The 13,681-nt window shown below is 44.9% G+C and overlaps 1 protein-coding gene across 1 annotated transcript; it reads left to right on the forward strand.

Annotated features, from left to right (window-relative positions):
- The first annotated feature begins 3,059 nt into the window (after positions 1 to 3,059).
- LOC307221665 (phospholipase A2 inhibitor gamma subunit B-like) lies at positions 3,060 to 12,741 on the forward strand. Its single transcript, XM_079986401.1, has 5 exons — positions 3,060 to 3,469; positions 4,821 to 4,937; positions 6,893 to 7,042; positions 8,019 to 8,156; positions 9,781 to 12,741. The coding sequence occupies exons 1-5, from the start codon at positions 3,421 to 3,423 to the stop codon at positions 9,999 to 10,001; spliced, it is 675 nt and encodes a 224-aa protein (XP_079842527.1). The 5' UTR covers positions 3,060 to 3,420; the 3' UTR covers positions 10,002 to 12,741.
- The last annotated feature ends 940 nt before the right edge of the window (positions 12,742 to 13,681 follow it).

Raw genomic sequence — 13,681 nt, forward strand, 5'->3', positions numbered from 1 at the left:
TGCAGCTGTGAACCCCTCAATGGAAAGTGTGACGGAGCCTGCCCCTCACCAGCTGATGAGCCCCGATCCAGCTCTTGTTCCCGTGCAGAAGTGTGGCACCCAAAACAGAAGTAAAATTACGACATAAAAAACACACAAGTTACATAATAAAATAAAGCTAGCTCAAGCCTGAGGCTTTCCTGCACAAACATTATTGAAACATTCTTAGTAGTGAGGTTGTGGTCGACACAAGTTAAGTCCTGTTAAGAGCTACCATCTACCCCAGTGGAGGCTGTGTTTGGACAGAGCACAATTTCTTTCAGGAACTGGCCGCTAATACACCATTTGGGAGTTCCCTCAGAACGAAATGTTCTTTCTGACAAGCATCTGTTGCTTCTGTCTAAGCTGCTCATATTGTAACAAAACAGAGGGAGGGCTGAACTTAACAATAAGCCAGTTTTTCATAATGCAAAACTCAGGCCCCATCCAAACAACACATCTAAAGAATCCTGAACACAGGACTGTGGCAGTTTATCTCAAGGTGTGCTTAGCTCCCAAGGAAGCCTGTTGAGCAAGCAGGGAGCAAGAGGGAGGGAGGAGGGAAGCTTTGCTATTGTGAGTATCTTTTTGTGCTACATTGTGCTATATACTTAGTAGCAAGAGAAGTGTGTTTTAGCTATTGCTGGCCCACATGCCCTATTTGCATTGGTGAGAGTAAGTTAGAGAGTAAGCTCTGAGGTTGTTTTTGTTTTTACAAGCAAGCGGTATAAAGATCTTACAAGACAAGTGGAGTGGAGTGGAGGACTCCCTGGTCCTGAATGAGGTAACTGTGCCCCTGAAGGACCAGGTGCGCAGCCTGGGAATCATTATGGACTCACAGCTGTCCATGGAGGCGCAGGTTAACATTATTGAAACATTCTTAGTAGTGAGGTTGTGGTCGAGGCTGGGTTTGGACAGAGCACAATTTCTTTCAGGAACTGGCCGCTAATACACCATTTGGGAGTTCCCTCAGAACAAAATGTTCTTTCTGACAAGCATCTGTTGCTTCTGTCTAAGCTGCTCATATTGTAACAAAACAAAGGGAGGGCTGAACTTAACAATAAGCCAGTTTTTCATAATGCAAAACTCAGGCCCCATCCAAGCAACACATCTAAACAGTCCTGGCTTTCCCTACAGAATTCTGGGAGCTGTTGTTTGTTAAAGGTGCTGAGCGTTGTTAGGAGACCATGGCCCCCCTTAAAGAACTACAGTTCCTAGAGTTCCCTGGGAAGAGCAGTTGTTAAACCACTCAGAGAAACATAGCTCCATGAGGGGAACATATGTCTCCTAGCAACTCTCAACACTCTTAATGAACTACAGTTCCCAGAATTCTCGGGGGGGGGGATACTGCTTTAAATGTATAATGAAGATGGGGCCTCATTGGGCAGAAGCCCCTTGATAATGAGGAACAGGGATGGAAAGATTGATCTGTTTCCGTTTCTTTCTGTTTCTCATTTATCCAGCCTTCAGTTCTACACTTTTCTGCACCAATTCAGAATTTAGCAGTGTCAAAATACAGACCAAACTAGTTTTTTCTCTTTCTCCCCCTTTCCAGGAAAAAGCCTGGCAGAGGAGCCCAATAAAAGAGAGTTTTGTTTCTGGATTGCAGTGGGAGAAATGTAAGATGAAGAAAGAAAAAAAAGTTGAGTTCTGCAAGTAGTTTGCAAGCTGGAGAAAGGGGTGTCAGAGCAACGTGAGCAGGCAGCTTGAACCCAGCATTACATCCTGGGACTCATTTTGGATTCACAGCTGTCCATGGAGGCGCAGGTCAATTCTGTGTCCAGGACAGCTGTCTACCAGCTCCATCTGGTACACAGGCTGAGACCCTACCTGCCCGAGGACTGTCTCACCAGAGTGGTGCAAGCTCTAGTTCTCTCCTGCTTAGACTACTACAATGTGCTCTACGTGGGGCTACCTTTGAAGGTGTCCCGGAAATTGCAACTAATCCAGAATGCAGCAGCAAGACTGGTGACTGGGAGTGGCCACCGAGACCATATAACACTGGTCCTGAAAGACCTACATTGGCTCCCAGTACGTTTCCGAGCACAATTCAAAGTGTTGGTGCTGACCTTTAAAGTCCTAAACAGCCTCGGCCCTGTATACCTGAAGGAGCGTCTCCACCCCCACTGTTCAACCTGGACACTGAGGTCTAGTGTCGAGGGCCTTCTGGCGGTTCCCCCACTGAGAGAAGCAAAGTTACAGGGATACAGGCAGCAGCCTTCTCGGTAGTGGCGCCTGTCCTGTGGAACACCCTCTCATCACATGTCAAGGCAATAAGCAACTACCTTACTTTTAGAAGCCATCTGAAGGCAGCCCTGTTTAGGGAAGTTTTTAATGTTTAATGCTGAATTGTGTTTTTAATGTTCTGTTGGGAACCACTCAGAGTGGCTAGGGAGACCCTATAAATTATTTATTTATTTAATATTATTATTATTATTATTATTATTATTATTATTTTCCTGGTGTTCCTCAATTTTCTAATGTCCTTCTCACCCTGCAGTACCTATTGCATTATAGAACTGTAGCATGTTGTCCTGAATTTCATTCACACCAGTGGCCAGTGTCACTGGACAACATCACTATTCCATCACTCTTTCCACATGTCCATGCACCCAGAAGGATCTTTGTGCAAATACACTGCCTCAAAGTTTGTCACATTACTCCCACAATTTCTCTGGATGCAGCATGAGAGGAAGGGACTAGGAAGGAAGGGGGCAAGCAAAGCAGGGAAGCCCCGGGCAAAAAAAGAGAGAGGTACGCTGTGCTGGCATGTACCCCCTCAAAAAGCCAAAGAAATTCTTCTAGCCAAAGAAATGTTGGCTGGCGTGTCATGGCCCACCATCACTGCAATATGATTTAAAAGCAAGGAATTCTGGTAGCTCTTGTGAGCTATCCATATTCAGCAGTAAGATTTTGGCTCCCAGAAGTTCTCATAAAAAACAGAGGGGTCAGAGGGCAGATGTTTAAAAATCTGGAGTGAAGTATAGCAAAAATTCACAAAGAACTGGGTTTGTCCAAAAGTTGGCTGCAGTAGTAGTTGTTGCATATTTCTCAGATTGACTTGGATGTGACCCTCGGGTTTCTGGCAATGCTCAAAACGGGGATTGCATTGTAGTAAAACCGAGAAACATTTTCAGAGAAGGTTTCAATTCAGAGAATTTAGAGGCAGGGCGGAGAACAGAAAGCAGAAGCACTCACCCTTCTTGGAACCAGGGGTTAAAAAGTGTGAAGAAGGGCAAATCTTTTTCTAGCTTCAGAACAGCACAGTGCATTTCCAGAGATAAAGCTTGTGCACGAATAAACTTTCCAGTTGTCACAAGCCGCCTCGTTTTTGTTACAGGAGACCCACGCAGCTACTCCTCTCTAAATTGCTGATCACAGGCCTAGGAGACTTCCAGAACCATGGAGACGCCACTGCCTATCTGCTTCCTTTCAATCTTCATTGTGACAGGTGAGTAGGCTATGCTGAGAAACTTTTGAGGCTAATGGGTTTTCAAGTCTTCTAAGAATAAATAAATAAACTAAGACACAGATGTTTCCTCAACAGAGCAAGCTCAGAATTAAACAAGGCTTCATATACGGCACACATTGAAAACACAAAACTTAACTGAGGGCATCCCCAGGACTGGGAACTGTAACTCCATGAGGAGTAAACTACAGTTCTGAGGATTTGGCATTGGGGATTCAGTACACAAAATGTTCTTTAAATATCTGGTGGGTGCGCAGCTGGAGATAATTTAGTTCTGAATGAGTTAGCTGATTAGTATTTGTGCCAGTATATTGCAATGGGGATAGGTATTGGCACTATGTCTCATGAAGGGGTGACTTCAGGTTTGCCTACACATTACATTGAATGTACAATTTCTCTTTCTCTCCATGAATAGTTGAGCTGTATACTTGTATTCGTATGTCATGTTGAACAAGCGTGGACTTGGTCTGCCTGTGTACACAGTGGTTGAGCTGCACAAATATAGAAGAACCACACAACCACTTGTATGGTACATAGAGATGGCATGTATCTTATGGTTACCAGACATCCCAGTTTCCCAGGGACAGTTCCCAGATTTACAAATCAGTCCCTGGACAAAATCCGTCCCTGGAATGTCCCCGGATTTCATTTAATGTCCCCAGATTTCTATGTTAAGTGGTGTAGATTTATTAGTAGGGAATGAATGTTGCATGATTGGTTCAACGGCACAAGACACATCATATGGGGACTTCCGGTGAGGCAAAATGGCGGGTGCCACAGCAGTGAGCAGCTCCTGAAGCCAGCCAGAGCCAACTGTGCTACCAGGCAGGCTCCGGGCTGCTGAGACGGCCACTGCCACCGCCACTGCCGAGGGGGACTGGGGATATTTTTGGTACATTGCCTTCAAATGATTGTGTAGGAGGTGGCTGATAAACTGATGCTGAAAACAACAATAGACTTTAGGTGACCCCCTTGAACGATTCTGGTTTGCATGTGAATGAGGTTCTTAGGATGGTTCTTCTGATTGGTATGTTTGCTCAGTTGTAGACCATCAAGACTAATTTCATATAGCAGAAGGTAACTGGTTTAGAACATTAGAAGTGCCTGCTGATGGACCAGAGCAATAGTCTTCTTGATACTATCAGCCCTAGCATCCTTCTGGACTGCCTCTGATGGGTTTTCTCCTGTTGCATTTTGAAATGTCAAACTTTCTAAATTCCCCTGAAACAGAACTTGATGATGGGTGGTATTCAAACATTTAACAGTGATAAACACACATACACAACAAAGTAAACACAATCAGATTTAACTTTCTTATTTTCCCTGGTTTTAGGGGCTTCTCTGGAATGCGAGACTTGTGCAGGCGTTGGGAATACCTGCAATGGACCCATGGAAACGTGCTCTCCTGGTTTTGACATGTGTGCTGTTACTCTGTCGGAGGCCAGACTGGGTAAGTGAATGGCACCACCAGGGTCCTGTGGATAGAGGATGGTTCCAAATACTTTCCCAGCTTCCTCTTCCATGTCTAGGACCTGTTTCATCATTCACAGCAGCAGCTCTGCAGAGTAGTAGACCAACGCAACTGGGGCAATAGCTTTGGCTTGATTATCAGGAGTTTGTGTGCCCATCCTGCTCTTTTAGCACAGGGTTACCTTCCCCAATCCTAAAACAGGGAACTAAAAGCTGCTCCTTCAATTTGAGAGAAGTTAACAGCATTGGTGGCCTAGACAGTATGAGGACTAGGACTTTCACACTGGTATTTATTATTATGTATTAAATTTATCTAACACTTTTCACCAGGAGACCACAGGGCAGTTTACAACACAGGACACATAATAAAAGGTCAATACCCCCACACATCAAAAAGGCCTTAGATTGATTAACAACCAAAGTCCTGGTTAAAGAGGAATGTTTTCACCTGGTAGCTTCGTTACCAGGTGAGCTGCCCTGGGGAGAGCAGTCCACAAACGGGGAGCCACAGGTATAAGTAGAGAAACAAGTCTAGTTTGTAGTTGCTTTTGTAATTAGGCCACATTCGCAGCATATATTTTAAACACTCTGATAGCACTTTAAACAATTACAGCTCCCCCCGCCAAAGAATTCTTTGCTAAGGTTATGGAGAGTTGTTAGGAGACACCCTCCCTATTCTCCTTCCCCTGGGCTACAATTCCCAGAGTTGCCTGTGCAGAGGGATTGGTTGTTAAATAGCTCTGGCAATTGTAGCTCTGTGAGGGGAATAGGGTCTCATAACAACTCTCAGCACCCTAAGCAAAGTACAAGGGTATCATAGAGCTTCAGATGTATGCCCTGACCTTAGTGCTGATCTCACCCATGAAACAGTAGGAAAATCAAGTAATATCATATTATATCAAGTAAGAGTGCTCTGAAGACATACAGTAGGCTGGATCCAACGGTAGTCGTTCAAAACAAAACCACCAGGTTGCATCCAACTAAAATTCATGGCCCTATGGTAGTGATATCCAACCTCCCCACTCAGTTAGAAGAGCCTGGATGAGAATAATAGAGGCTATAAATGTCAATTTTCTGGAGCCCCAGTTCCATGCCACCAATTTCTAGCATCCCATCTGTAGTTATCCTTATGCCTCCCTCCTTCCTTTGCCTGATTAGAATGTAGTTGGACCATCTCTTCAAGGAGCCAGGATGACTTTCTTCTTAATAACCTATTGCACCACCCTAATCCCGCCAGCGGGTGGCGCTGTGGGTAAAACCTCAGTGCCTAGGACTTGCTGATCGTAAGGTCGGCAGTTCGAATCCCCGCGGCGGGGTGAGCTCCCGTCGTTCAGTCCCAGCTTCTGCCCACCTAGCAGTTCGAAAGCACCCTTAAGTGCAAGTAGATAAATAGGTACCGCTTTATAGCAGGAAGGTAACGGTGTTTCCGTGTGCGGCGCTGGTGCTGGCTCACCAGCTGCAGCTTCATCACGCTGGCCACATAAGCTGGAAGTGTCTTCGGATGGCGCTGGCTCCTGGCCTCTTAAGCGAGATGAGCACGCAACCCCAGAGTTGGACACGACTGGCCCGTACGGGCAGGGGTACCTTTACCTTTACCTTCAATGCCTCATAAAAAAGCTCCAGCTAAAAGGATAGCACACTGGTCATCTGGGAAGGACCTCTGTCCTGGACCCTCAGCATCTTCTGCCACCAGCTGGAATTTCTCAACCTAGTGGCCTCTAGATGTTTTGGATTCCAGCTTCCATCAGCTCCAGTCATCAGGGTTGATGAGAGTTGAAGTTCAGAAATATCTGGAGGACACCAAGTGGTGGAAGACTGCAATAGGTTTGATCGACCAAGGAAAGTGAAATGACTATTGCTCAAGATACAGAGAAGTAGGGTCAGCACCACTGTGATTCTTTTTCACACATCCTGTTCTTCTTTTAACACTTTCAGGAATGAAGATGAACTCCGTTGTGAAACACTGCGTGCAATCCAAATCCTGCAATGATGGCACCTCCATCATCAATTTGGGCAAGACAGGAGGACTACTGAGCCAAGTGTTTTGCTGCGTTGGAGCTGAGTGCAAGACAATGACCCCCACCTGTATGTTGCTGCCATGCTAATCTTGCCTTTCCTCACTCTTATCTTACTACCTTTCTTTTCTTTTCTTAAACAGAAACAACAATCAAAACCTAATTCCTCTATTCCTTCACTCTCACAATGCTCCTGTTTAATCCAATGAACTCAATATTGGTGCATTTCATTTATTTATTTCTATTCAATTTAATAATGGCAGAAGAACCCCCATGTACAAGGAGCCCTCCCAATTCCGTAGGGTGAGTTTTGGGAGCATTCTTCTGCCCCTTGAGAATTGTAACCCCTATTCAAGAAGCAAGAGCCCCCTCAAGTCCAATTTTAAGGGTGGTCAACTTTTGGGGCCAGTGGGCATATCTGGAAATTTTAGGAAGTGCCATGGATGACAGGAGTGGAATGTCACAAAATGGCTGCCATTGCACAAAATGGCAGTTGCATCGCAAAGAGCAGATAAAGCGACAGACCACAGAATAGTGCAGATGTGTACCACCCACCATCCATGGAGGGGAAACACCACCACCTATAGCAGCTATCATTAGGTATTTTCATAGAGAGAAACTCATCACAAAGAAGTGAAGGCAAGGTGGTTGTCTGATCCTCAGATCCTATGACATGTCGCCATGTTTAAGGAGGCATGTTTAGTGTAGGAGAGGCTGAGCCAGTACAAACAGGAACCATGCAAAAACTGCAAACCGTCTTCTTCGGGTTCTGGAGAAGACATTTAAAGAGATTTTTTATGGGCCCCAAATGAGATACTGGCAGGCACATTGGAATGTGTGAGCCTCAGGTTGACAGCCCCTGCTGCATTTAAATTTAGCTTGCCGGTCATGAGAAAAGTGAGGAACGGGTTGGAAACAACCCTGTTCCCCCCTCAAACTTTCTGACCCACTGAAACAAAATTATAAAATGTCTGGTCAAACAAGTGTGTGACATTGTCTTCCTGATTATCTTGGTGCTGTTTTTCTGTCACCCCAAATGTATGCAGTGACACCCACAAGAAGCAAACCAAATGGGAAGTTTTGCCCAGCCTGCTATGCTATGAACAGTGAATGTGAGGAGGAATTGGTTGAATGTAATGGAGAGGAGAATTACTGCCTTGATGTTTCCGGAACTACAGACCTAGGTACCTAAACACATATGTATATACAGAAGCAAATCTATCACAGAAACTCATACGGATCATTCTTGTTTTCCCATCCCAAACATTGTAGCACCCAGGATCTCAGGCATCGCCAACATTTTTGGACTTGCTTAAAAAAAAGGGGGGGGGAATGAAAACTCAGAGTCTGGGAAACCTATCCAGGGACACTACTGACATTCAGAAGACATCTTAAGGCAGCCCTGTTCAGGGAAGTTTTTAACGTGTGATTTTACTGTATTTTTGGTTTTTATGGAAGCCGCCCAGAGTGGCTGGGAAGGCCCAGCCAGATGGGCGGGATATAAATAATAAATTATTATTATTATTATTATTATTATTATTATTATTATTATTATTATTACTGGAGACCTTCACAGGTGCCATGGCACTCACGAGGGCCAGGCTGGCAAGGCCTGATGTATCTGGGCTGGGATCGCAGTCCATGCTTTGAGACTAAAGTACTGCAATGCACTCTGTGTTGGGCTATCCTGGGGTGTGATTTAGAAGCTCCAGAGGGAGCAGAATGCAGCAGCTGGGCTGCTGATGGGGACAGACGGCTGACAGCAAGTGATACCTCTGATGAAACATTTCCACTGTCTGCCCATACACTACAGGTCGAAGGATCTTATATTTGGTCTAGGACACCTCAAAAGCCTCTTCTATCCCAGCTCACCACTGAGATCCTGTGGAGGAGAGTTGCTAGTTGTGCCCCATGATTCAGAAACCTGACTGAGGCTGGATCTACGTTGGTCTTCTAAATGTCATTGAATAAAACATTCTATAATGCTAAATGGGCAGTTTTCCATTGCCAGTGGCTCGCAGCTCTGCAGCGCCCTCTGGTGTCACATTTTAATGATGCAGTTTTTTACGTTATAAGTGTAGCTTTGCCCTGGCTTCAACTAAAAGTTGGGCATGTAGCGTTGCCCAGCAGTGGAGCAAGCCGATTGGGGCAGGGCCAGCCGCCTGCGGGGGTGGGGCCATCCGCCCGGGGGGCCTCCGAGGAGTCTGCCTGCCTCCTCCCACTCAGCTGCCCTACAGCTTAGGGGGAAGCGGCTGGTGGACTTTTGGGGGCAGCAAGGAGCCTGCGGGCACCCAAGCCACCGCATCACTCCCAGGAGAGACACATGGCTCAGGCGTGCTGCAGGTCCCACGGTGAGTGCTGCCTGGCATTTTGTCACCCCCCCAGTGGTGACACCTGGGTCAGCTCGCCCCTCCTTCCTCCTCCACCCCCCGGTATTGCCTAGTCCAGTACAGAATCAGCAGGCATTCTAACATGCAGAAGCCTTTAAAAAAAATGTCAACAGTCCTACTTTTAAGATGAGCCAGCCATTTCTTAACTGTTATGAACTGGATTTTGGTATGGGGAGATGCCCGGTGGCATTTTGATGTGGCGACAAGCCTTGCAAGCGTGAACCGCACTGAGTCCACAAGAAAATGTCACGTGGAAGTTGGGTGTGATAGCTTTGGTCCTCTCTGCCATGCACAAAATCAGGAGAGATTGGACTTCTCTCATTTCAGTTTGTATCCCATCACCATAGGAAAGGGGTAGATGGCTATCACAGTGCATCACATATTGTTGACTGGCAATCTTCTGCAACCCTCTCTTTAGGAACATTAGCTGTTAAGACCACCATGAAGGGCTGTACGAACTCTCCAACCTGTGAGGAACTGAAAGAACATTCCAGCTCTATATCTGGGATCGCTATTACTTCCTCAAGCAGTTGCAGGCCAGCTGGCAACACCTCTGGAGGCCACAGGATCGTTCCAGGATCATTTGGACTCTTCCTTGCAGCCCTTGCTGGCCTCCAGTTTGTGATGCACCTCCCATGATTTCGCCCCCTAGGGTGTCTGGCTTGAGGAATTCCTTGCTGCCGCTTGCTTGCTTGCATATGCAGACTATAGGCTTTCCAGAGCTCTCACTGACCTCAGCAAACACCAGGGATAGGGCACCAAATATGGGCCTTCTAGACCTCTCTATGTGGCCCTTTGCTCCCTAACCTTCTTGAGTGTTTTTGTCTGTCTGGAATGAACTTAGCTCAAATATAGCCGCAACACGTGGGTAATAAGTATGGTAAATGTATTATTAGTTGTCGTTAGAATATAATCCAAAATTTACAATTCATAAACATCGTTATACAGTGGTGCCTCGCAAGACGAAAATAATCCGTTCCGCGAGTCTCTTCGTCTAGCAGTTTTTTTGTCTTGCGGAGCATCCCTATTAGAGGCTTAGCGGCTTAGCGCTATTAGCGGCTTAGCGGCTATTAGCGGCTATTAGCGGCTTAGCGGCTTAGAAAAAGGGGAAAAAAGGGGAAAAGCTTGCAAGACTCACAAGACGTTTTCATCTTGCAAAGTAAGCCCATAGGGAAATTCGTCTTGCGAAGCGCCTCGAAAAACGGAAAACCCTTTCGTCTAGCGGGTTTTTCGTCTTGCGAGGCATTCGTCTTGCGGGGCACCACTGTATCATGTATGTATAAGTCCATAAACAAGAAATAATCAATGTAATGAATTGCTGTCAGGGAACACCACGATGCAGGCAGAATCCCTTTCAATAGATAATGTCCAACAGTATTGTACTGGTGGTTGCTCCCACGTGTAGAATTCAATAATGAATAGCAAACAAGCAGAACAGTGTTTCTGAATTAAATCAACTGTTTCGAAAATGAATCTTCATCAGCTAATAATAAAATTAAATACATTACATACAATGTATGAAAACAAAAATAGTAGTGACCAACCTGAATATTAGATAATAAATAAAAAATGAACAAATGTGGAATACATACCAAATAATTTCTAATAAATTATCCATTCAGGTAAATGTGATACTTATAGACCAGTGCTCACTAACCAGTGTAGCCAACTGATGCTGGTAATACAGATGTATTGAACTTTTAAGGCTGTTCACAGGTGTATCAAATAACATGCAGTTAAAGGAGATTTAAAGCTACAGTGTATCAAATTTGGCATCACAACACAAACTAAAACCATATGTCACAGACTTTAAATGAAATGGAATGAACTTAGGGCCTGATGGTGGATAGGGAAGGGTGAATAAGTATGTGCAGAGAAATTAACTGAATGTACTATGGTTCATACCCACTGCACTGCCCATTCTTGCCGCCGCTGATATGTGGTCCTCAGAAGGCTACCCAGAATGGAATATGACCCTTGGGCTGAGAAAGCTTTCCCACCAATTCTTTGGCTGACCACTTCTGGCCTCCGGCGATCACAGATAATGAAAAGGGTGGTTCTTGTTTTCAGGCTGTAACTGAGCAGTTATCTACCAGCGGTTCCTAAATATCAGGTACAGCTGTACCTTGGTTCTCAAAGAGAATGCATTCCAGGAGTCCATTCGACTCCCGGAATCATTTGAAAACCAAGGTATGGCTTCCGATTGGCTGCAGGAGCATCCTGAAAATTGTTCAGAAACCGAAACACTCACTTTCCAGGTTTCGCTCATTCTGGAGCCGGTTTGTTCGGGAGCCAAGGCATTTGAGATCCAAGGTATGACTGTACTGAACAATGCACATACCCAGTATTTTTGTTGGGGGGCAGGACTTTTGTTAGAGGGGCAGAGTCGACATGATTGGTCAGTTTGTTCAGTATTTCTATTATTTTACTTGAGTAGGGGGGGAGCTGCTCCCCTGCCCCCCCCCGTACTGAACCTGGAACTTTCTGCAAACAGTGCATGTGCTCCATCATAGAGCTGCAACTCCCCCCCCAGTTCTTCTCTACCTGCTGCTAACTGCACAAACTAAACTCACAAACTAGCAGCTCAGCTGTTAACCTATCAGACATTCCAGTGCAAAAAGCACAGTTGGCATTTGATACTCATGTCCATTGGGAATCTAGAGGCAAATTCATCTCAGCCCTGTGCTCATCCTGTTGTACCCAGTGTAGTGCTAAATTTAACTCATTTAATTTCTTGCACTAGTGGGATGCTTTTGTGCAAATGGAAAGATTGTTCTGCGAGAAGCTTCCACTAGCAACCTTGCTGCATTGGGTTCCCTTATAACACATCCTTTAAGCTCCACTGTCCTCTATCGCAATAGCTCTTGGCTACCAGACAGAGATTACTAAATACTGCCCATCGCTTTCCCCCTTCAGGCTGACTGTTTTTCCTGAGTGCAAATGTGGACTATTATTATTTCTGCTTTCTTTTGCATTTTAATGAGAAACCACACAATTTTCAATTCATGAGCCAGTGTGTTAACAAAACAAATCTTTTTGAAATTTGTACTACCCTGAATTTTGCAATGCAGTTTTTCATCCAAATTTATGTGCACAGCAATGCATACATTAGGTGGGTGTGTACATATATTACATATATTCATGAAAAAAAATGCCTTGTATTAGGGAAAATTGCTTGTAAAAAAAGGTGTATATTAGGGGAAACTACATACAAAAATGTGTATATTCGTCAAAACTGCATACAAAAATGGCTATATTAGGAAAAGCTTTCATAAATATGCAAATAAATTTGCACGTGTTTTGTTGCTGCTGCTGCTGTAAATGCAAACTGCTATGCCAATGTGGAGAACAGAATTAAAGATTGGGAAAATGAGAAACAGATTGGTCTGCCACCTGCTTTTGTGGAAACTTCCCTCATGATTTAGAACTTTGGAGCTTGGAGTCATTGGGCAGGAATATCGAGAAGGAAAAAATGCAACATTTTTGGTTTCCATCACGCTGTTCCATTGTGCCAGAAGCGGTTTAGTCATGCTGGCCACATGACCCAGAAAGCTGTCTGCGGACAAGCGCCGGCTCCCTTGGTCTGAAAGTGAGATGAGCGCCGCAACCCCACAGTCACCTTTGACTGGACTTAACCGTCCAGGGTCCGTGACCTTTTTTTTTTTTTTACCAGTGGTTAAGTACACACCATATAGTTACACACCATATAGTTAAAGGGCACACACACAAACACACACATAAAATCCTGGGAACTATAGCTTAGCCATCCCAGAGCTACAGCCCCCAGCACCCTTAAACAAATTAAAGTTCCAGGATTCTTTGTGAGATTCCTGCATTGCAGGGGTTTGGACTAGATGATTCCTGGGTCCCTTCTGACTCTGTGATTTAGAACTCCATGTTTCTATGATAATTGTGCAATTTAAGCAGTGAGGTTTAAATGTGGAAATGTTTCCCTAGCCCTGCATATTTGGCCTACACTCCTGCTCATCAGTTAATATTTCTTTTCCCTGTATACAAACCTGGGCAAAGTGCAAAGGACATGGAAAAATCTATTCTATGAGGACCGGGGTGGATGGAACTGCATTTCTGGTTTTCGGATAACTTGGCCTCCCCCACCCTGCCCCCCCAAAACCTCCAGTTCTTCTGCAAGATAGCATTCAGTGCATTCACATGTGAAGAATATTGCATTAGTTTTCCTGATTATAGGGCTAGTGTTCCTGTCTCATTCAATAATGCTCTTCTCAGCACTGGAGAACTTGTTGCTTTATGGAACTGTGGCATTTCATCCTGAATTTAATTCCCACCAATGGGCATCCTAT

Source organism: Podarcis cretensis, assembly GCF_951804945.1.
Source record: "Podarcis cretensis genome assembly, chromosome: 8".
Lineage (NCBI taxonomy): Eukaryota > Metazoa > Chordata > Lepidosauria > Squamata > Lacertidae > Podarcis > Podarcis cretensis.

What these genes read in the sequence shown, in the direction of transcription:
- LOC307221665 (XM_079986401.1), top strand. Translation starts at nt 3,421, where the DNA reads ATGGAGACGCCACTGCCTATCTGCTTCCTTTCAATCTTCATTGTGACA. An exon ending in TTCAATCTTCATTGTGACAG is followed by an intron (nt 3,470 to 4,820) that starts GTGAGTAGGCTA and finishes CCCTGGTTTTAG; the next exon opens with GGGCTTCTCTGGAATGCGAG. An exon ending in TCTGTCGGAGGCCAGACTGG is followed by an intron (nt 4,938 to 6,892) that starts GTAAGTGAATGG and finishes TAACACTTTCAG; the next exon opens with GAATGAAGATGAACTCCGTT.